This window comes from Lepus europaeus, chromosome 18, assembly GCF_033115175.1.
Source record: "Lepus europaeus isolate LE1 chromosome 18, mLepTim1.pri, whole genome shotgun sequence".
NCBI classification, from domain to species: Eukaryota; Metazoa; Chordata; class Mammalia; order Lagomorpha; family Leporidae; genus Lepus; species Lepus europaeus.
Window position 1 is genome coordinate 24,649,718 of NC_084844.1, and position 23,569 is coordinate 24,673,286.

General features: G+C 56.6%; 1 protein-coding gene across 1 annotated transcript in view; it reads right to left on the minus strand.

Annotated features, from left to right (window-relative positions):
• Positions 1 to 669: 669 nt before the first annotated feature.
• HOXB3 (homeobox B3) overlaps positions 670 to 23,569 on the minus strand; it is a 53,503-nt gene continuing 30,603 nt past the window's right edge. The window contains exons 3-5 of the mRNA XM_062175552.1: positions 7,166 to 7,253; positions 3,768 to 4,368; positions 670 to 2,979 (exon numbers count right to left, since the gene is read on the minus strand). Coding sequence (XP_062031536.1) covers positions 2,123 to 2,979; positions 3,768 to 4,215 — 1,305 coding nt within the window. The 5' untranslated portion in view covers positions 4,216 to 4,368; positions 7,166 to 7,253 and the 3' untranslated portion in view covers positions 670 to 2,122. The remainder of the gene's footprint in view (positions 2,980 to 3,767; positions 4,369 to 7,165; positions 7,254 to 23,569) is intronic.

Here is a 23,569-nt window from a genome sequence, read left to right on the forward strand (position 1 = left end):
AGTGCTCTTCTTTCCCCTCCACCCCGAGTTTTTATTTAGCGATTTAATTTCACTTGAGTTTTAAGGTTTGACCTGAGAAGTCTAGGCCTCGGGTTTTGTTATTATTTTTTTTTAGATTAATCATTTTCCTTTGTTTTCATTTTAGACCCAATGGTAGTTGGGCTTCGGGTCACGTGACGGCTTCTTTGTAGCTCCGGAAGAGGACTGTAAAGTTTAGGTTGCATGGAGGCAGCAGTAATCGGGCAGATTTTTTTGTTTTTGCTGGGTGGGGGTGTGCGGAGGTTGTAGCCAAAGAAATTAGCAGACAAAAGGTCAATGAAAGGAAAACTAAGAGGAAAAGAGACCAGACAGAAAGATCTAGAAAGGGCACCCAAGTCCGCTTCTCTTCCCCTGCACCCCCCTCCCCAGCCAAACTTGTAACTTAAACCTTAGCTGAAAAAGCTGGCAGACAAGTCCAAACTCTTAGGAGGCAGTTAGAGGAAAACAGAAAAAAACACTGTATTTAAACCTAAGGTACATCAAGGGGGACATAGGTATCTGAGCAGGGGACAAAAAAAGACCAGGAAAGGGTCTTCCCGTCCTCCATCTGTCCCTGGGGGGCCACAGCCAGCAGCCAGGCCTTGCTATCTAAATTGGACCACCAGGACAAGATAAAATTGATAACAGAAAGTTTATTCAAGAATTGTTTGACAGACAACCCTTTCCAGTAAGGAAAAAAGTAACTACGGAAGAACAAAGTAACTTCCAGGAGGGAACTGGCTCTAATTCTACAAATTCAGGACTACACAGTGACAATCAGGAGCTGAGTTCATGCCTTTTAGAACTAATTACAATTGCTCATAAGTACGAGTTTAACATAAATCTACAGCTCTTCCCTAGAGTACAATCAACTAAAATAGCTGCTCTTACATGACAGGAAACACAACGTCCTTTATAACAAGTAAATACTAAAAAAGTACAATTTTTCCTTTTTTCCCTTATATAAATACGTAATGTAAGGGGATAAATAATACAAAAAAGAAAATAGCTTAACAGGCTATAACCAATAAATATATATGAAAATGTTCACTAGAACACACGCTTTTTGAGCGACGCTGGACTTCTGCAGGCCCGGGCATCTCTCACAGTTGTTTTTATATCCATTAAAATGTAAACTCTAAGTGCAACAGAAGTGTCCGTCAGGAGGCTGAGCAAGGTACACAGGCCCAGCGGCAGCCCCCGCCTGGGACAGACAGTTTGTTCAAATATACCCTGTTTTCACGTTAAGTCAAAGAGAGCAACAGAAGAAAAGAAAAGCGGAGAACCTCCTGCGGCTAGTGGCTTGCTGTGGAGGTGGGGGTGGGCCCTGGAGCTGAACCGGGAGGCAACAGCAAGGGAAGTGTTCATCCTGACAACTGGCCTGCCCTAGCCTCCTAGCTTCCTGAACAGAAAAAAATATATATATTTCTCATATAGCTCTTTCAGGATCTCTCACCATCCCTGAGCCCTCTGCAAACTGTGATTGACGGCGTGAGGGTGGACACGAATGTCCCAGAGCAGAAAAACATGGGCCTAGAAATGGAGGCAGTGCCCACCCCCACCCCCCAACAACCTCAGCTAACCGGGAGCAGACTTGTGGGTGGGGAGTGTGCTCCCCCGGGGTTCACATGTGTCTTCTGATTTTCTTAAGGAGAGTTGGGGGTGGGGTGGGGAGAGAGAATCAAGATTTGGGGGAATTACCCACAGAGGTGGAAGGTGAGTCAACTGTTTGGGGATGGCCTAGCCATCTTATCTGTGTGTTTTCTTTAAAAAGAAAAAAAAAATGTGCTTCTCTGCCTTGTTTTCCTATTTCATCTTCTCTACCCTGCTCCTCAGCATGGAATTCCAGCTTGGTAGTGCTGGAGCACCCCACCCCCCCCAGGCTGACGGGGTCATCTCCAATCTGCCGTGGATTCCTCTCCCATGGGTTGGCAGGCAGATGGAAGAACGGGCGAGGGACTTCAATGCAGCCCCTGAGGCCGGGGGAGGGGAAAGAGCTCCGGGGCCACTCAGCCGCCAGCGCCCCGTCCCCTCCTTCCAGACCCGCAGGAGGCCCCTCCTCGCACCTCGCCCTTGACCCCGTCCCTCGGCCCTTCCTCAGCCATCACAGGTGTGTCAACTTGGGCGCTTCTTGGATTCTACCCTGAGGAGGAGGTGGAGGAGGAGGCGCGTGGTGAGAGGAGAGGTCTGTGTAGGTGGGGTGGGGGTCGCAGGGTCCATGGTGCTGGCTGGGGGCCATAGGGGGCGCCCCGTTGTAGTCCAGGTTCCCCGAGGGGTGGTGGGACAGGTGGTTGAGGCTGTAGAGGGAGGGGCCGGCAGGGGGCGGCAGCGGATCCGAGTAGCCGCCCCCGCCCACGTACACCGGGCTGCCCGGCAGGGTGGGCGTCGCGTAGGCGCCCCCGTTGGCTTGGAGGCCGTGGGGCTCGTACTCGGGTGCCGGGGTCGGGGGGTACTTCTGCGCGGCGCCGCAGCCCTTGAGGGGCGGCTGGTAGCTGGCGGGCAGCGCGTAGGCGTTCTGGTGGGCTTTGCCGAAGGCGGGTGGGGACGGGCTCTCGTAGCTGGGGGTCATGGAGTGTAAGGCGTTCATGAAGCCGGCCGTGGACTGCATGGGTTGCGGGGGGCTGCCGGCGGGGGAGGGGCCCCCCGACGACGAGGCCAGCCCCTTGGCCTTCTGGTCCTTCTTGTACTTCATGCGCCGGTTCTGGAACCAGATCTTGATCTGGCGCTCGCTGAGGTTCAGCAGGTTGGCCATCTCCACGCGGCGCGGCCGGCACAGGTAGCGGTTGAAGTGGAACTCCTTCTCCAGCTCCACCAGCTGCGCGCTCGTGTACGCCGTCCGCGCCCGCTTGGACGCCGCTGACCCCGGGGGGCTCTTGTCCCCTCCCCCGCCGCCGCCGCCGCCACCACCGCCCCCGCCGCCGCCCCCACCTCCGCCGCCGCCGCCGCCGCCGCAGCCCTCTGCTGGATCCAAGGGGGAGGGGTGGGAAGGGGAGAAAATGAAATAAAAGATAATTACTGAACACGCCGAAATTGAATGCATCGTTTCTTAATAAATCCAGGCCTGGACTCGGAGCCCCCGCCGCCCTCCCCTTCGCGTCCCCGCCTCCGCCTCCTCCTCGCCCCCCCCCCCGCCCGTCGCATTAGCGGACACTCTATAATAGTGGCATTTATTAAGAGACCTGTTCTCCTCTCGCTGCCCCAGCTTATGAAAATTTGATCATGTCACGCAGTCACAGCCGCGTGGCCATTTATTTAGGGCTGGATTATTTTTTGCCCGCGCGCTCTTTTCCCTCCCTTATTCCCAACTGCAGGTCTGGGAAGACCGCCCCTCCCCTCCCTACCCCCACCCCCATCCAGTGGCTAACCGGGGAGAACCCTGGAGGGAGGGGGGGATCTGGACACCAGTGGGCAGCGCCCTGAGCCGTGGCGCCAAGAGGCTGCGGTGCCTGGAGCCTCCAGCGACTGTGATGAAACCCCACAGTCCTCATACTTCCTAAAGCCGCGTTGCCGACGACCCTGCATCCCCCGCCACCGAGCGCCCCACCTTCCAGGGCGCTCAGAAGCGCAGGTGCAGGGTGGCTGGAGGGAGAGGGCGGCGGCGAGGTCAGGGGTCGCCGGGTGGCGCGGGGGGTGGGGAATACCGCAAACGCGCGGCCGCCCGGTGGGCGCCTCGGGGCCGGGTGCTAGAATAACAGCGGCATTCCTGACCCGCACAAAAGCTGACGTGGAGGAAGGCAGAGAGCTGGTACCTGAGCCGGGGGAGCTGCTTTTCAGCTTGGACGTTTGCCTCGACTCTTTCATCCAGGGGAATATCTGTTTGGTGAGGGTGGAGTTGGAGCCGGGGCCGCACTTGGGGGGCCCGCTTTTGCCGGGTCCGCCCCCATTACTGCCGTTGCTTGTGGTACTGGTAGGTGCGGCGCTGGGCGGGGGCGAGCCCGGCGGCGCGGGCAGGGGCTCCGGGGCCAGGCCGGGCCTCATGCAGCTGCCGTTGAGTTCCTTGCCCTTGGCATGCGGGGCGCCGTTGCCCAGGGACTGCAGCGAGCACGCGGAGCGCTGGTAGTCGCCCTCCAGGTGTGTGGCGGCCTGGAAGGGGGGCTGGGGGGGCCCGTCGTAGCCGAAGCCATTGCTGCCAGAGTACGAGGAGTAGCCTCCGAAGAGCGCAGCCGCCGCGTTGTCGTAGTAGGTAGCTTTCTGCATCGCTGGGCGAGGCCCGGGCAGTGGGTGGCAACTTGCAGGGGCCTGATACCCTCACGACCGGACATTGGCACCCCTGGGGGGTCACGTGACGCGCCGGACCCCCCCCTTCCCCTTTCTGCCCCCCTCCTCCCGGGTCTGTTCCGACCGGCTGACCTGCGGGGCGAGAGAAGAGACACAAGGCGGGAAGAGGACTGGGGCTCGAATCCATCTTAGGCACTGAAAAGGGAGCTGACATCAATAGGGGTTTTTTCTTCTCCCCTCCCCAACAAGTCCAAAGCAGATGCTGAGGCCGCATCCCTAAACTGAAGTGGATTTCTCCGACTTTGCTTTAAGGAAGAACGCCCAGGGGTGCAATTCTACACCCTGGGGGTCACTGCTTCTCTCCTGCCTGGGCACCAGCGGGACCCTCCTCGCCTCCACCGACCTCCGGGACAGGGTGGCTGAATTGAGGGGATCCTGGGAGACCCCAAAATAAACGCGTCCTGGACACCCTTCTATGAGCAGAGACCTGGCTGCCTCCTGCCTTTGCCTCCTTCCGTATCTGTCCAGGTCTCTCTCCCCTGGAGGAGCAGACACAGAGAGAAGAAACAAGTGCAGCAGGATACCTCCTCCTGTGAGGTCCCCTCTCTCTCTGCCCCCGCCCCCATGAAGACCACCACCTGACCTAGAAACTTCTTGAAGGTTTCTGACCTCCAGAGCCAGTGCAACCCAGCCCCGGCCTTCTGTGGGCTCAGCTGCGGGTCCCACCACCTCCGGTCCCTGTGTCTGCTTGGCCCAGCCTGGGATCCCCCAGCCAGAGGCCACCGCGGAGCCCCAAATGGAGCAGGCTTGTTTCGGTTCCCTGGGCCAGGCCAGTTGGTGCTGTGACCATTTGCCTGGGGCCTCTCCCCTGCCACCCCGCCCCTCTTTCCCCCTCAGACTTCATTTTTTCCCACCCTTTCCTTGACAGTCTGTTTTCTTTGATTTCTCCAAAAGAAAAAGAAAAATAATACATTGCATAAGTACTAAACTTCTCTACCAAGCTTTCTTTATTTTAAAAAAAAGGGGGGGGGAGGGGAATTATTCCCGAGGGGGGAAAAAACGACAAAGCAATTTAAACAATATTATTTTCTGAGTTGGAAAAAGAGAGTACCCCTGTTTACTGAGGCTCTCTGAGGCCCCCCCAAAAGAATACAATCACTATTTTAATATAGGCTGTTTTTAAAGTATGGCAGAAAAATAAAGATTCAAGTTGTCGTTGGATTTTGTGCATTTGTTTTGAAACTTCTGACTGCATCTTCCCCTCTCTGCCACCCTCTTTCCAACTCCTCATCGCCACTTTTCATAAAAACCCTCCAGGCTGGCCCTGCCTCTGACATGTGTGTTTGGACAACGTAAATCTCATTCAGGCCAGCTGGTCGACCAAAGGAAACTGAAATTAGGAAAGGAGAGGTGCAGGTGAAGGAAGTCCCTCCTACACATAAATCCCCTTCTTAATGACACCGATTTATACTCAAAAAGGAGCCGGTGGAGCCGAGCTCCCATTGGTCTCTGGAAAGAATTTGTTTCTGGAAATACACGAGGGTCTACAAAGCAGCAGGTTCTTCAGCGAGAGCTGGAGTTCAGCTGACCAGGCTGACCCAGTCTCTTTATTATTATTACCATTAGCCTCTGATGACTTAACCGAAATTAGCTTCTGAGCAGCCCTGGCTGAAAGGGGAATTAATTAACAGGCATCAGTTGAGTTTGTTATTAATAGAGAAGAGAATGAAATAAAAACGTTAGAGGGGGTTGGCTGGCTGGGCCCTGGCTTTATTTAGTCTGAATGATTGTTACAGCAATAACGATGATGATGATGAAGATGATGATAATAAAAATAATTTGACTAGGCGCCTGGGGCCGAAATTCCTGTTGCTCCCCCTGTAATAAACCCCAAACCATCGCAGGACGGAGGCCAGGCGAGTGTGGAAAGCGAAGGAAGCCAGAGACGCGAGAGGCAAAGCATGGAGACGCGGCCGGCGGGGAAGCAGGGCCGGGAAGGTTTGTGCACCGGGGTAGCCCGGGGCCGCCGCCGCCGTGGCCGACGACCAGAGCCGCCCGCGCGGGCTCAAGGAAGCGAAGAGAAAGCGATCGGGCATCAAAACGTTATCGGCGGCAGGTTCTGAGCACACTGGCCGGGCTAAGAGCCGCAGCCCGCGGGCAGCCGCAAGTTTGGGCCTGGAGGTAACCGAATTAAAAGGCGCCTTCGCAACTCCGCTCAGGGACTTTGCTCAGCCGGGCTTGGGGCTGCGGGGCGCCGAGGCCCGCTGACGGGACAGTGCGGAGAGGGAAGGCGCCGAGGGGATGCGAAGGTCTGGGATCCAGCAGGAGAGGGGGTGGGGAGCAGCTCCACCAAGCCAAACATGTCTATTTCCCTTGCCTCCATGTTGGAAAAATCCAGGCTCCATATGGCTCGAGAGGAGGGAGGGAGCCGTGGCTCCCGGCTTCCCCCCAGGGTCTGGCTGGAGAAGGGAGGTGAGCCCCCCCAGAACCCCACCTTGCCAGGCACACACACACCCCCAGCGCCAAGGAGGGTAACAATAGCTGGGGAAGCCCCGGGAGGGGGGACAGGCCACCTTCCAGGACTTAAAAAATTAATGAAAAGAAGAAAAATAAAACAAGAAAGGGGGAGAGAGAGAGAGGGGAGAGGTTATGCTCTGTTCTTAGCAGCCGGAGGGAAATTCAGCCCTGGATCTGGCTGCTTAAAGAAAAGAGAGGAGAAAGGGAGAGAAGCAGGAAGAGAGGGAGAGGGAGAGAGAGAGAGAGGGAGGGAGGGAGGGAGAGAGAGGGAGAGAGAGAGAGTCGCTGCGTGGAAGGAAGCTTAAAGCTTGTGAACTCTTCTTGAACCGAGATTGGAGTCATATGGGCCATAAATCATTGAGACATACTCTCCGCCATTCACAAACTGATAGCCTATTTCAGTCCAGCTTACCTTAGCCACCGACGAGGGGAGAACAGGCAGACATAATATATATTCACATCGAGCCCCAGCGCGAGCGGCAGGCGAGAAATCTCCCCTCCTTGAAGGCAAAGGAAAAAAAGACCACTGTTTAAAGCTGCGGCGCCCCCCCCCCCCCAAGCCACCCCGGCTGGGGAGCCCGAGGGGCAGACCGGCCGGAGGAGCCGCGCGGCGTCCGCTTCAATTCACGCGGCTGGGGAGCGGGGGTGCGCAGGAGGGAGGGGCCGGGGGAGCCGCAGGAAAGCCGGCGAGCGAAAGGTGCTGGGGCGGCCGGGCTCGCCGGGCGGCCGGCTCCGGGCTGCGGGCTCCGGCGCGGCCAAGCCGGCACAGGGTGGTTGCCCTATAAGACTGGTACGCCCTACTCTCCGTAACAATGGCCTCTGCTTTTGCACAGGGAAAAAAAACCACACAGACACACACGCTCGCTCCCTCACACACAAGCTCACACACACCCCCACCTCTCCCCCTTTAGCTCAGATGCCTGATAAGGAGAGAAGGTGAGGGTGGTGATGGGGGAGGGGGGCAAATGCCCCCACCACAAAAAAATGGGGGGGTGAGAAGGAACGAAGGTAGAGGGATTGTACAGATCTATTTTATAGATCTAGAAAAGAACAGGTATGTTTTCACATTGCGCTGGGGGGAGGAAGAGAGCTGGGAAGGCAGGGAGAGCCAGCGGAGTTCGCAGCACCCCCCTACACACCACCACCGCTAGGAAACCATTATGCTAATTTGAGAAGTAGCCTGGGGAGGCCCAGCGGAGGCCTGGCCTGCCGGGGGGTGGGGGTGCTGGGTGCCCCTGAGCGCTCATTCGCAGTTGGAACACCAGGACTTTTTTTCAGTAGTTTCACTCCTCCGGGACTGGTGGCTGGGGCTCCCGCCCTCTCGCTCTGACTCCCTCTTTCTGAATCTCCCAGTCTCTCCGCTGCTTCTCTCCTCCTAATATTCCCTCCCGAATCTCTGAGGGAGGAGGAAGGCCAGCCTTTTTTTTTTTTAACACTCCCTCCCCCCACCCCTTTTTGAGAACAGACAACAAGCGGTGAGTGTTGATTTTTAAAAGGCAGAACATCTTGCAGGGGGGAAGCGTTGTGGAGCAGAAGGTGACAGAAGGAGGACCCGGTGCTTAGCTGGAGCTCCAGCCGAGGCTGGCAATGGAGGGGCTGGAAGAACTTTTGGAGAAGTTTCTGTTAAGATTCTCACCTCGGGACAGGCAGAGGCGGCTGAGAGTGATAAGGACATTTGTACTTCTAAGAAGAGGAGCAGAACCGCTTGATTTTAAATGCACTGATGAAGGTGGTGGTGGTTATTATTATTATTATTCAGATCAAACCTGCTTGTTTCTCTGTGCTTGATGTAAGTGGGGAAAGAAAATTGGAGTTTTCGCAGGGCGTGTTTGAGTGGGGCAGGAAGCCTGCGCAGGAGGCCTGTAGGAGGAAGACAGGAGTCAGGAATGTAGGTGTCTGCAGATTTGGGGTGGGGGTGGGGAAGAGCCATTCCCAAGGGAGGGAAAAGACAAAAAGCACCGGGACTTTTCCCAAAGCAGGAGTGTTTGCAACCCTGCCTAACTGCTGACTCGGGGCTTAGGGGCGAAAACAGAAGGCTGCCTCTTCTACAAAGGCCACTTGAAAACTGGTTCTCTTAACTTGGTGTAGGCAGAGCCAGCCGTGACCCTGCGGCTTCCTGCTTCCAATACTTGGCTTTTGCCTGCTCCCATCTGGATGTACCAGAAGAGGCGATGGGACTGGGGGAAGCAAAGGTGAGAGATGATTTCCAGCTATTGTCTCCACTCCAGGAGAGGGTGGCTGTGTCCCCGCAATGCGCCCCACCCGCAGGTTTGGCTTTGGGGTGAGAAAGAGGGTGGGGTGGTCCCTGGCTACTTCCTCCAGGCCCGCTAAGTCAGGCCAGGTGGTCTGGACCTGTGGTTTCCTGGGCCCCTGCCTGATTAGGAGTGTGTTGGGGGGACCTGTGGCCTCCCCAGACTCCAGCAACAGGAGCCACAGGCGGAACCTGGGACTGTAGGGTCCTAAGGAGACCCTACACCTGCCTAGAGGAGCCACACACTGGGGCGGCTGGGGAAAGGGGAGGGAGAGGTGAGCAAGGGAGGGTGGGAGCCATTTTTCTGTGTTCCTCAAGACAGGCAAGTACCTAAACCAGACCCAGCGCTGGGGCTCAAGTCGGGCCGCACCAGGTCTGCCTGGGAGTGTGGCTGCAGGGAGTCCGCCCAGAGATCCTTAGGCCCTCGTTAGAGACCTGCAGGGTCAGACTCCATATCACCACGGGCCAGGGAAGCCAGGGACTCCGGCCTTGGAGGCCTCCGCAGGCTTAAGGGAAGCAAGATTGAGGAGGGGGGTTCCTTCTCACCCCAAAAGAAAATTCCAGGATGTACTTCAGACCCTTCAGCCCTCCCAAGCTGTTACTACCACCGACCGGCTAGCAAAGATCAGCAAAGATCGTCGCGAAATCCAGTGGAGAACCTTGATCGCCTTTTGGACTGCCACAGCTCTGCCTCTAGGAATAAAGAGAGCGGCGAGGGCACCCAGCCAGCCTTGGGCCTGGGAGAGAGACAGGGCTGCGGAGACTGCCGGCCTGGAGCTGAGCTGTTGGTGGAGTGTTCCAGAGAGCCGCAGCGGGCTCCTTTGCTTCCTTGCCGCCTCACCCCTGTGTGGCCCCTTCTGACTACACAAGGCAGTGGGGTACAGTGGGGTGGGCGCAAAAAGGAGGCCTGGGGAGCAGGAAAACGAACTTGGAGACAATTTCAGAGAACTCGCACCCTCAAATGCGGTAGGAGAAGGAACAGGGGCTTCTTGATTCTGGGTAACACAGCCAATTTGGAATGTTGAGAAGGCAATTAGATCCCAGTTCGTTTTATTTCTGGCCTTTTTTTTTTTTTTCTCTTCTGACTTGCTGGCCAGCAGACTGGCCGTCCCTGACCAGGGCTGGGAGGTTAGAGGTGGATGGTGACCATGCAGCCCCAAGAGTGCCCATTTCATCTGAGGTGTGGCCGCAGGCTAGGGACCTTTCAGACATCTGGGGACAAAGAAAATTGGGAGTCATGGATACCTTAAGGGTTTAGGAAATGGGGGTGGGGGAGTCAGGATTTAGGGAAAGGAAACTTGGGCATTTTGTGCGAGGGAAGAACAATTTTACAAATTGAACAATAGGACAATACTATTGTGTGAACTAATAAAGGCAAAAATTAATAAAGGTGAAGATTAGGGCAAACCTTCCCTTCCCAAGATGTTTTTTCTTCTGTGGTTCCCTTCCGCAGAGCGCCGCCAGCTCAGGCACCCCCGGCCCCACTCCAACTCAATACCCAATGCCAGGGGACAAGCAGCACGCTTAACCTCCTTGATCAACCACTGGCCGCCACCCTTCCAGACAAGGGTGAGATCCCCCCTGCTTTCCTCCTCCAACAAATCCATGGAAAAGCAAACGAAAACTCTCCGTTATCTCAGTCTTGGGACCGCCAAGCAGCCTGCATCCAGACACACAGCACAAACCCGCCAGGCCCTCTGCAGCTGACACCTGAGAGCCTGGGGCAAAGCGTTCTGGGTCCCAGGCTCTTCCCCAGCGTCACTGCCCAGCTTTGTGGCTGCCACAAAGTGAGGCTGCCATAAAGTTTCACACGCTTTCCAGAATCTTCTCTGAAATATGATAAAGATTCCAAAGCTAGGGAGTTGTACGATGGAAGTTGCTAATGAAGCATTTGGATCCCAATCCCCCTATCCCCACCTCCCCTGACATCTGACTTGGGGGGTGGGGGAGCAAAAGGAGCAAAGGTGCACCTGGCAGGAGATCTCACTGCCTCCTTTGAGGCCCGCCTAGACTTGACTTTGTAAAAAAAGAAAGAAAAAAAAAAGAAAAAAAAAAAAAGGCCACTATGCTGGGAGAAGAAAAATTTAACTGGACATTTCCCCAGTCCCAAGCTTTGGGTTGCTGCCCACTCCACCACCAGGCCCGCGAGCAAGGGGAATTAAAAAACAGGGCAGGGGACAAGGGCCTGCAAAGTCAACTTGGCAACCACAGAAGCCCCCTGAGCGCAGGAAAGCGGATGGCAGTGCTGGAGCAAAGTCCGGAGCCAGGGACAGACTGGCTCCGCAGTGGCGGAAAGTGCTGATGCGGATCAGAGATGTGCTCCTCCAGGGGCTTGGTCATGGCCTGGCCAGCCTCAGCCCCACAGAGTGTGGGTGGGCCGTGGAGAGGGCAGAAGGGGACAGGCTGGGAAATCTCGGGCTGCGTGGGGCGGGGGATGGGGTGCTGGGGGAGGGAGGGAATCGCAGGGGAGAGGAGCAGGGGCCCAGTCTGCTGCAGGGTCTCTCCTGACTGATTGGATGTCCCTCTCCCGGTGACCTCTGTTTAGAAGACAATAACTCCTGGGGTAATGGCCAATCAGCAGAGGGTCTTCCAGAGTTGCCTCCAAATACCAAGCTCCAAAGTCCGAGTGGGACAGGGCCAGAGTCTGAGCCCGCCAGCCCTTGAGTTATTTTCTCTCTCAGAAGAGGGTTTGGGGTGAGGTTTCAGAAAGCGGATTAGCTGGCCAGGGACTCAGACCTGCAGAACCCCGGAGATGAGGTTCTCACCCATCTCTTCCTACTTTGTCCAGTAAAATCCTTAGCTCATACAACCCTTCCCAAGGCTAGTCTGGACACCTCCCCTCCCCTCCTGGCCTACAAGAAATCCCCCTTCTTTCCATCGTGCAACCGAGAAGCCACCACGCCTTCCAAATTTTATCTGCCCCCAGTTAGGGGAAGAAGAGCCAGAGTAGAGCTGGGATCTGGCACCTGGCAGGCCTTCCGTCCTGGCTGCCCTTGAAGGAGCATGGGGCTCTGGCACCTTCTGAGTGCCCCCTCCCCGCCCAAAGAGATAGCCCCCAAATACCAGGGATCAGGGGTGACGGTGGAGAGGCACCTGCTATCACAGAATCTAAGCTCCAAAACCACAACTCAGTCCCTGGGCTGGGGAGGGGGGCACCTCAAGTCTGCATTCTGAACAGCTCCAGCCTAACCCAGGGCCTGACGGGGGAAGACTATATACTCCTGAGGCTGAGCCCATCTCCAAATGCCAGCCCAACTCAGCTGGCTAGCCCCTCTCCACCGCCTCCTGTCTCCACTGCTCTCAGCCTGGGTCTCTGGGAGGAGGATTAATCCAGATTCCCACAGATTGCCTTGAGCCAGCCTCAGTAAGCATTCACTCAGAACTTTCTGAACAGTGCCAATAAACACGCCCGCAGCACACACAGGGCACCTGTTTACAACCACAGAGAGGCACCCCAGATTAGACCTGGGGAGAACTCGTGGTATATATTCAAACCAACTCCGCCCTTGTCACAGAAAGGGAAACTGACACCCACACAGAACAAGGCAGGGAGCTGTCTGGAGTCACACCTGGGGCGTGCCAGGGTGTGTCTGTGAGCTGTGATCTTCCCAGGGCAGTGCCTCAGTGTCCCCTTAAGTAAAGCTGGGCATATGTACTAAGAGGAGATTTGGGCTAAATGAGCTCTCTAAGGATTTTTTGGGACCAAAAGTTAGTGACTCTCTATATGAAGATATAAAAGAGAGTGACAATAAGCAGAAATAAACTGAGTTCAGACAATAACCGACACCATCTCTGACCAAATGCAGAATATTTTCTTCTTGGGATCTAAGTGCTTACACCCCTACCACTGAGCACAACTCCTGCCCCAGGCACAGGCGTGTGCACCGGGCTTTCCCGCCCTTCTGAGCTGTGGGATGGGGGTGGGGAGTTCTTTTCTACCCTCATTACCAAATCAAAAGTGCTATTTTTGGACACAGCAACCTGGGCAGTAAATAATTAATTTGTATAATTAGAAGAGGAAGCCTTCGACCAGGCAATCTTTAACCAGGCATCAATGCACCCATTGTACCAGCCTGGCCTTCTCACCCGACCCCCACCTCTGCCCACACACCTACCAGCCGCCCCAACGCCCCCCCCCCCCCCCTTGTGGACAGGCATTCCCAGAAGGGCCAGCAGCTTCCACAGGGTTCTGCTTCCTCCCCAACAAAGTTCCATTCTCTGCTGAGCACCCTCAAAGAAATCAGCTGCCCCTCGCCGCCCGCTTTCCCTACCCCCCAAAGCCGTGTGGGGCTCCGGGTCCCAGCTCTCTGCTCCTGGGAAACAAGAAGCCCACCTCCCGATGCCCCTACGATGCAGCGGGTTTGCATTTCAAAAAACTCCCATTAATATCAATTTACTTCACTGAAACCTCGGGTTCTTCATCAAGTTGATGATTTATGATAAAATCAATTAAATTACGGCCACTTAGGGCCCAGCCGCTTCCTCTCAGATTTCATTGGTGCGGGGCCCAAGTGTCTGGTGGAAAAATGCAAGTTTAGCTCGAGGCGAGGAAAGATAATTCTGCGGCTGAGAAAATTTAATGCAAAACAATTTCCAGGCAAAGCTGGGCGTCTGGGCAGAAATGCAAGAGCCACTCGTTGGCCTGCGGAAATACCGATCGGAGGGGCAAGACATTTTTCTCGGCACCCCCGCCATCCTGCTCTGTCCTACCTTTGGGCTAACTTGCCACCCTCTCAAGCAGACACTCTGGGGGAACTGGAGCAGTGTTGCAGGGACCCCTGCCTGCCAAGGTCAACCCTAACCCACCAATCTCCTGGTCTCCCTACCACACCAGGCCTTTTTCTCCTCTCCTTCCCTCCTCTTCACCCCACCACTCATGCCCGTTCCTTAGTCCTCCCCTGCAAAGTTACAAATTCAAAGTGAAGCTCCCGATGCGTGGGTAGACAATGCACGGGGAGGGAAGGGGGGAGGAGCAGGGGCCAGGGGCCAGACCAAGTGCACCAAGCACTGCATGTGGCTGTGGAGGCAGGCACAGGACCTCCTGGACAGGGCGAGGGGCCCAGACTGCATCCACAGCTACTCCATCCCTCCTGCTCCCAAAGTCCCAGTTCATAAGCGATCCCGCCAGTGTACCCAGCAAATCCCAATCCGGGTACACGTGTGCACATGCGCGCGCGCACACACGTGCAGCTGCACTGGCACAATGTGCAAACACACCTGCATTTGTGCATCTCTGCACACTCTCCTTACACCTCACACAGACCCACTGCGAGGGGCCAGTCGCCACTACCTCCTCACATCTGGGAAAACAAATCCCAGCGCATCAGCCTGGCATCGCCTCCCACTCCAAAGACAGGGGCTTCTCCTGCCTCTGCTCTGTTTGGTGTTTGGTTTCCAGAGCAGGCAGGGAGTAAACACAGCTTCTCTGAAGCCATAAATCAACCGCTCTCCTACCTCCCCGGCTTCACACCCAGCTTTAGCGCATCCCCTTGTAGTTTCGGCTTCAAATAACCCGTTAGGTGCTAAGGGGCTGGACCACGGGGAGCAGCTGGACCGTGGGATCTGGGCCCAGCCGTCCTCTCCCACCGCCCTTAGCAGATGCCTCTCACTTTACCCTCACCTCCCGCGGCTCACAACTCGCCCCGAAAACCCTCCAGAGCCCCCAGCACCCTTCCTGCGCCGGAGCGCTCCCGGCACCCCAACACGACCCGGTTCAGCCGCGCACACGTACAGTTCCACATTCCTCCACGCTCGCCCCTCACCCTTCACCCCTCTCAGCCCCCACCACGCCTCTCTTCCTGGTCTCATCTTTGTGTTCCATTCGGATCACGGCCTGACTCAGGAGAGGCGCCTGGGGGTGCGGCTCTCGGCCACCCAGTCTCCACCGTAACCAGGCCCTGAGCTCCGGGGCTCAGCGGCCCACACTTACCTGTGCGGTCTCCCGCTAGGGTGTGGGCAGCGGCTGCCGGCCGAGCGCGGGGCGCGTGCTGGAGCCGACTGCCAGGCCTCGGACCCGCGGCCCGGGCTGGGGCTCCGCCGCCGCGGCCGGCCGCATCCCGGTTCTCCAGCCCCCGGGGCGGCCCGGGAGCAGAGCGTCCCGCCGAGCTGGGGGAGAGGCCCGGATGCGCTCGCCCCCACCCCGCCCCCGCCCCGCCCCCGCCCCCGGCTTTGTTCGGGCCTCGGCGGCCGCGGGGCCCGGCGCGCGCGGATCCTGAGCTCGGGGCGCGGACAGCCGGCGCCCCTTTCCGGAGAAGCCGGAGCTCCCGCTCCGCCAGGGCCCGTGTGAGGCTGCGGGGAGCCCGGGTCGGTGTGGCACCGAGTTGGGCTCGGGCTCTGAGCGCAGGCCAAGTTGCCGGGAGAGAAGAGTGGCGACTGACAGGGCCACGGCGAGGCGCGGGAGCGCCGGGGGCGCCATGGCGGAAGGCGGGCGCACCGGCGGCTCTTCAATGTCACCAGCGAAATGGGTTCCATATGCCCGACCCGGCGGAGGAGGGAGGGGAAGGGAGACAGTTCTGGGCAGGACAGGAGGGGTAGGGGCTCCATGGAAGCGCACAGCGATGGCAAGGGGGTAAGAAAAGGATGGAGGGGTGTGTGGCCAGAAAGGTTTGCATCTTCCTGTTCCCTCTAGTTGACTAAAGCTGCTGGGTCTGGTAGCAACTTTCTCTCCCTTTTCCTTTTCTTTCCTGAGAAGGTGGGGGAGGGAGGAGATGAGTTAGGGAAGCGTCCGTTGGTTAAGGCTGGAGACTTGAGCGGAGGGATGGGAACTAAAGGGAAAAGTTCCTAGGCGGCGGCGGCTGGAGCATCCACTCCTTCTCCCTGGCGCTAAAGGGCAGAGCCACAGTTGGGGAGAGAGGCCAAGGGAGGGTTTCTGGGCCTGGGGGTGGGAGACTGACCTCCGTGATGAATTGTCTGGTTAAAGGACTGGAGGAGACTGAGGTGTGCGGGGCATCCTGGCCACCCCCTGGCACTTAGGGTCCTACTGGGGTGGCCTCACACCTGATTTAGCCGGCCAGGGCCTACTCTAGAGACAGTTGCTTCTGAGATGACCTCAGTGTGCAAAGTTGGATGTGCTAGAAGTCCAGGGGGCACAGAGTCTGGAGGAGCCTTCTCCATGCCTGCTCCCCAGGAGGGCTGCCTCTCCCCCCCCCCAGCCTTTGCTAACCATCTCAGGGTCCTCTCAGTCCCTGTCTCTCCTCAGCCTCTTTGTCTTCTCCCACTCTGCCTCTCAGTGAGTTTGCATTGAGCCTTGCAAACCACTTCTGTCTTTGCCTCTTGGGCTGTCGCCTGGCCTGCCCTCTCCCTGGCACCTTCAAGCATGGAGATCCTATGTTCTAGAAAGAACAGGGCAAAGCCACTGCTTGCCTTTCCACATTCCCTCCTCTCACGTCCCTCTGTGGGTCCATCCCAGGCCTGGGGCTCCTCCTTCTGGGATAGCTCTCTGCCCCACTGCAAGGTTTTGTCTCGGACTCAGCCTTGACACCCTTCCCCCAGAAAGGGAGTCTGCTGCTGGCTGTCTCGCCAGGCCCTTGTCCCTGGCCTTTCCACCCAACTCCTCCAGTCATTAAATGTTAGCAGCTTGTCTCTGGAAGGCAAAGGGGTACACAGTAGGATCACACACATGAGGGGAAGGACGTAGTCAGCAGCTTCCCTGGAGCCCTGTCCCATGCCCTGAACGACACAAAAGCGGATCAGAGGTGTGGGTGAGGGGTGTGACTGGTTCCTGCATAGCTAAATGAGCCAAGTGCACTTGTAAGCAAGGGCAGGAAAGTCTGGCCAGACTTGCTGATGGGGTAGGCCTACCTGCTTGGCTGGAAGGGGCAGCACTGAAAGATAATGGTGGCCAGGGACGGTCTCCCTGCTTTGTCTCCTGGGGAAGAGTGTGTGTGAGCTGGGAGAAGGGGAGGGGAGGGGGTATCGGTGCCATCTCCTCTCCAGAGGGCCAGAGGAGACAAAGACCTGAAGGGGCCTAGCGAATAAAAGGGAAAAGCTGGGGAGGGAGGTGTCAGACGTCCCTGTCACAGGCAAAGGTAGCTGGGGGAGGGGAGGAGGCCTGGCTTCTAGCTCTCCCTGCTAGCCATGGCCTGGCCCCAAGAGCAAATCCTTAAGCCCCCCTTCCAACCCCAGTCCATTTGTTCCCCAGCCTCCAAAACAAGCTGAGTTCAGGAACTAATGAAATAAATATAGATTCCACTCTTTCATGTGGTCCTCCCCCCATCTCTTTAAAACTTTGGCCTAAATTCTGGAGCACTCATGTGGGGTTGAACTCTCATCACCACCACCCCCCACTCCCCAGGTAGAGGAGAAGTGCTTGCTCCCACCCCTCAAGAAGGTGGGGAACAGGACAGAAAGATTTGGAGTCTCTGCCCCCTGCTATCTTGGCGGCCTCTTGCAACCCCTCCCACCTCCCCGCAAGCCCCAGCCCCGTCAAACCGCTCCTGAATGCAGACTGCCCAGTTGCTTCAATCCAGGCCAGCCAGTGCCCCTGTCCATCCCAGCCTAGCTTCCCCCTGGCTTCCTCCTCCTCTTTCTTCCCAAGCCTTTTTCAACCCAGACTCCCAGATTGGGAGACTTCCTCCCCATCTACCTACAAATTGCCTATCGCCAAGGATGGGGCTCAGCGCCCACTTGGAGCAGAGGCTGGGAGCCAGCGCCTGGACCCTGCTAGGTCCAGGGCCTAGGCTGCCACTCCCCACAGCTGATGCCATGAATAATTAACACTTGGATGCAGGCTCACTCTAATTTTCCCGCTCAAAGGTTTACACTAGCAGACAGAGTTAAATATCACAGATAATAGCGGCCATAAAGTTAGTTGGCCTAGCTCCAGCCAGGGAAGGCACAGCCAGCCACAGCAGCCTGAACCGAGCTGTGGTAAAGGCTCTGGCACTCTGGCCTTTGTGCACCACAACTCTGGGGTGCAGTTCACTTAGTCCCCAGAAACCAGCCCTGGCTCTGCTCCTGCCCAGCAACTTCTTTCCTTATGGGGAGAGACCAGCACCTCCACCGGAAACCCTTGGGGAAAGTTACCAGCTCCCCCCTCCAATCTGCACCCCGTTGGCTCCCTCTCTAGGGCAGGGTGCTTAGAGAGAAACACACCCCAGGTTCTGGAACACTCTCCAACTTCCCAGGACCCCCTGACTCCGAGAACATTTCTGTCCTCGAAAAACTTCTACAACTTCTTCTCCCTCTATCCCCAAACACACACACACACACACATACACACCACACACACACACACAGACTCTCTGGCCCGCGAAGGAAACTTTTCTTTGTTTCAGGAGGTCGGAGGAAGGCTCCTGGGGTGTGAATCCATTTCCTTGTTTTGTTAGCCAGGAGGGTGGGGAGCCCAGGCTTTCAGCTTCTCCGCTGCCCTTCACCCTTTGCCTGGCTCCATTGTCTCCCCCAATTTGAGCAGCTCCATCTTCACCCCCCAACACCTCCCTTAGCCTGTCCCATACACATCAGCCCCTATAACGGGAACCCTCTGGGCCGGCCCCCATCCCATCCGTTCCCCCCAGCCTTCGCCTTCAGCCCCAGACATCCCTTCCTCCGCCTCCACCTCTCCTGCCCCCCGGGCTCCCTCGGCTTTCGGAGCCGGGTTTGTTCACCCCGGGCTGGAGTTGGAAAAGCCAAACTCCTGGAGGCGACTGGCTTCCAAAGGAGACTCTGTATGCTGCTGCGGGAATGCTTGTTCCACCGGGCGCGCAAATATAAATTTTTATATTAGGTCGTGGTCTTTGACTGGGTTTATATGCCAGTGAGGCAATTCTGGTTTACCAAATTTATACAAATCTCGCCTTAATTGATAATCACAGATGCTGCAGTTTAAGACCTCCAGCTATAGAGCTTTCATATTAACTGCTGATATATTACTGTAAATTGTCTGAGATAACCAGCTCCTGGGAGCAGGGCAGACAGGGAGGAAGTGCCTGTGAGAGCCACGCTGTCCCGGCCGCACAAACAGCCCAGCTTCCACATCATTTTCCGTGAGAAATGATTTATCGAAGACATTGCCATAAACAACACAACTCGCTCACAAACGTGCGTGCGCGCACACACACACAGACACACACACAATGGCTGGCATGCCGGAGAAGCTGACACCCATATTGCTATAAATCAAGAAAAAGGTTGGAGGAGAGGGAGAGGGAGATGGGAAGAGAGAGAGAGAGAGAGAGAGAGAGAGAGAGAGAGAGAGAGAAATATTCCTAAAATTTCTATGCGATGCCTCAATGGTTATAAACACAGAGCACCGTGTGAAGAGAAATGGCAGGAAATGAAGATGGCTATTTGTCACATTTTACGACAATAACATTAATAACAAACAATAAATTTACATGGACATATAAGACGCGGTAGGTAGTGAGAAATCCCTTCTACTTACAGTACCCCAGCCCGCGGTGCGGCTCCGGCTGCGGGGCTGTTTTATTGCTGTCTCCCTTTCTTTCTCTCTCTCTCTCCCTCTCCCTCTCTCACTCTCTCTCTCCCCCTCTCTCTCTCTCTTTTTTTTTCTCGGGGTACAGGCTTGTTTTTCAAAGGACAGTTGAATTGCACGTCAGAAACAGGGAGACCGAGCCTGCGATTTTCCTGACGAATACATATCTATTCTGCAACCTCGGCATTAATTATTTAATGAATCACGTGACCGGGAGGGGGAAGGGGGTCTTTCGATTTCAGGCTCAAAGGACCACTATGACCTTCCCCTTCAGGAAGAGACATTTTCTTGCAAGATAGGTTCCCCCCCGGCCCACCAATGGAGCAGCGGTGAGGTCTCCTCGTCTCCTCGCAGCTCCCGCTCTCCAGTCGGTACCCGCGGCAGCCACCGCGTCCTAGCCCGCCCCCACACGCCTACCCACAGCTCTCCTCTCCTCTCCCCCTTCTCCTCCTGCTTCTGCCTAGTTCCTGGAGGTACAGGAAGAGTCTGCAGGGGCGTCTAGGGGTGGGGTGGGGGTGGGCGCGCAGCCCTTCTCCCAGACCCTGGAAGTCTGCCCTTCCCTTCCAACTCCGTTCTCCCAGCCACTGCCGGTGGGGTCCATCCTTAGCCTCCCTTCACTCTCCCTCTTCAGAAATTCATAACAAAATTCCAAAAAGGGCCCTCTTGAAAAGACACGCTTGCTAAGTCCTTGTTGCAGATGAACAACCGGAACCGGGGCTTGTGGCTCGCATTCTCCCTCTGCTCTTGCAAGGCGCCTCCTTCTCAGGGGGCAGGAAAGGGCCCGGGCGAGCGGCGGAGTCCGGAGCCTCCAGAGTTGACAGTAACCACAAGGGGCACTTGTTCTTGTGGCGCTGTCAAGCACCACGGGAACCAAATGCTCCTGCCCCTTTGCACACTGGCTCCAGAGACAAAGACCACCGGGATGAAGGATCCTGCACAGAAGCAGCAGACCCCAGCCTCCCCGCTTGGTCACAGCCTGTCTGGGCTCCCCCTTCCCCAACACACCGGGCCAGGACAGCTGGGGATCTGCGGAGTACGGAACGGCAAGAAAAGCTTGCAAGTCGGCCTGCAGCCCGGGCTCTATCTTCCAGGTGTGAGTGCCCGAAGCGCCACTCCATAGACAAAGAAAATTGATTCGTGAGCGAGAGCTGGAGGGGGTGCCTGGGAAAGGGGTCACCATCAGGGATGGGGATGGGAGGAATCCGCCCTCCAGGCCTAGAAAGAAGGGGGCTACACACACACACACACACACACGCTTCCACCTCAAATATAAACGAAACCAAACAAAACCCAAAGTCCTCCGAACTTGACCAGTTAGAACAGGGATGGGGTGGGGTGGGGGAGGGGGCACAAAGGGAAGCAGAAGCGACATTCCTGGAAGACATTCCTGGAAGACATTCCGAAGGAAGCCCCTGGCTGCACATTCCCGCCTCATCCCAGCCTGCAGGCTTGTGGGACCACCGCCGCCTTGGGGAAGGCAGGCAATCCAAGAACAAACCTCTGTGGGGGTGAGGGTGAGAGGCTTCCCCTGGCTTGTTTGGAGTGGTCTGAACAGAAAGCAACTCACAGGGGGAGAAGGCTGGGGACTTGGTCGCCTTGACAAACGCCAGAAAAACAGCCACCTCCGGGTCGGCCTCGGAGGTGGCAGCTAGAAGCAGCACAGCGAGACCCCTGCCCAAGACACTGGATTCCTGCCCCTGCCCCACAGGGTGGGGGCGCCGGCTGGGCCCAGACTCTGTGGGGGGGGGGCGGGGCGGTCGGCTTTGATTGTTCAGATACAAAACACAGACTGGTATTGAATTCAGCCTGCCCCGAGGTGGAGGTGGGCCCGCTCCCAGCTTCAAGGGCTGGGATGCTCCAGCACATCCCGGCCCCAAGTCCATTAAAAGTAGACCCCAAAGGAAAACACTCCACTCATGACTGAGGGGTGTGTGGGGAGAGAGAGAGAGAGAGAGAGAGAATGAGAATATATGAATATCCTGGAGCTTAGAAAGACAGCAATCTCTGAAATTGAATTATTTTCAAGGAGGAGAAAGAGAATAGCAAAATGAGACGCAGGCACGCCAGGCGGGCTCTGTTAAAATGCCCACGCTTTTCAGATCCTGGGAATGTCCACGTTCAAATAAACAAGCTCCTGAGCGCGAGCCGGGTGCTTTCTTGCTGCCGATAACCGAGTGAGCGTTTAGACTAAGAGAGAGGCGAGATTGATTTACGAATCTGAACGCGCCCGTTTTATGGCCGATCACAAATCCGTCAGCGCTCAACTCACGCTGGGAAACTTCCCAACTCCCTTTTCCACCCAGACCTCCTCCCCAGCCACCACTTCCCAGGGAGACCCACTGAGGGCTTGCAGCGCTGGGGGCCGCCTCGCCTCCCTGGGGGCCTGAGCAGCCCCCTCTGCCCAGGTGGCTGGTGGAGGGAGGGAAGAGGGGGGTGGAGAGCAAGCGGGGCAGGTCAGGGAGCCAAGGGAAGAGATGCACAGAGGTCAAAAGATGGGGAGGCTTCCCTGGGGTGGCGCCGCGGAGATCCTCAAAAGTGAGCCCATTTGCACATTCAGCTCTCTAGAGGGCTGGGCCAGGGGAGTGAGGGAAAAGGGCGATCTGGCAGGTGGGGCCTGTGAGGCTGGAACCCTTGGCAGACCCCAGCCTCTCCCTCCCCTTTCCTTCGCGTGGCTCATCTTCCTGCAGGCCCTGGGAACCAGGTTGGGGCCTGGAGAGCGTCTGCAGTTGGTGATCTGCCCTTGTGGGTAATGCAGGGCTTCCCCCAGCTGCATGGGTTTTCAAACCAGGAAGAGTCCAGCTTGCCTTTCTGCTCACCCCAGCCCCTCTGAGGCCTCCAGTCCCTCTGTTCATGCCACAAAGGAGAAGATCCCAATCACTCCAATTACTTCTTGCTTGAGATAAAGTTCCCAGATTATGGGGAAAAATTTACAAAATGCAAAGCAACACCTCACACACGTCCCAGCAATGCCCATCTCTCCCAGTCTTCCTCTGTCCAGCCAGAGTCTCTCTCCCCCCCCCCCCACCTCTGCCTCCCTTTAAAAAGGATGCTACTGGTATGGCTTTTTAAGATGTAGCATCCAGAATATAGATTTGGAAGGGCTCTATGTTTGGGGGTCACCTTAGCAAATCTTCCATCCAACTCTTAAAATGAAAAGTTTCTAAAAACTTTTGTTTAGAGCCGGCCCGGGAAGGGATCAGAGCAGCCTGCCCTGATGCTCCTCCCACCTCTCTCGCTCCTCTGGTGGATGGTACAGTCCAAGGACTCTGTGAGTAGCTGGGCGGGATTGGGGATCAGGGCAAGAAGGGGAAAGATGGTTTTCGAAATACCTTCCTACCCAAAGAGACTTCAGAGCATGGGGGGGGGGGAGGCTGCAGATTTGCATGTCAGCCCTAGAGAGGTGGTGGGAGCCCCCTCTCTCCTTATAGCCCAGGGACTCCCGCCTCTGGGCCCTGGGGAACTGGGGTTCCAGCCTCTCCACTGCTCTTCCCCCATCCTTTTGTCTTGCTTCCCTCAGCTCCCTCTAAATGACACAAGAAAGAAGGGATGCGCTGGCCTTGGAAGGGGGTGTGTGTGGAGCCTGGCTTTGGAAATGGTTGGGTAGAGAGAGACAGACGGGCACCCCACTTCCCTGCCCTAACAGGGCCCTTGGGCTGAAATTTTTATTGCTTTTCTCCCCAGTGGACAGTCATACTAAAGTAATCCAGAAACCCCAAAAAGACAGCAAAGAAAGGTTTAGGGACAAAAGAGGGATGGAGGCATGGGGGGGGGGGAGTGCAACAGCCCTAAGACCCTACCCTGCGGAGGTGCGACTTTCCCTCCTGGGCAGTAGGCAGGAGCCAGCACAATGTGCAGTCTCGGAGAGGTCAAGGGGCTTCCGAGGTCATTTTGTGGTTCTAATACCGAGCTAATCGCCTAGAAAACGTGGCCTCTCCATGAACTCTCTCCTGCCAGCCTCCCACATCCAAACCCTAAGTGAGGCCTCAGGGAAAAAGGCCGGCACATTCGGGTTTGGTGCAGAGCCACTGCCTCCCTTGGCCTGAGGAGCAGGGCCCCAGCAGAGACAACAGAGTTCCCAAACGCAGACAGAAACACCAACCCCATCACGGAGCCTCTGGGTTCCAGAAAGCCAG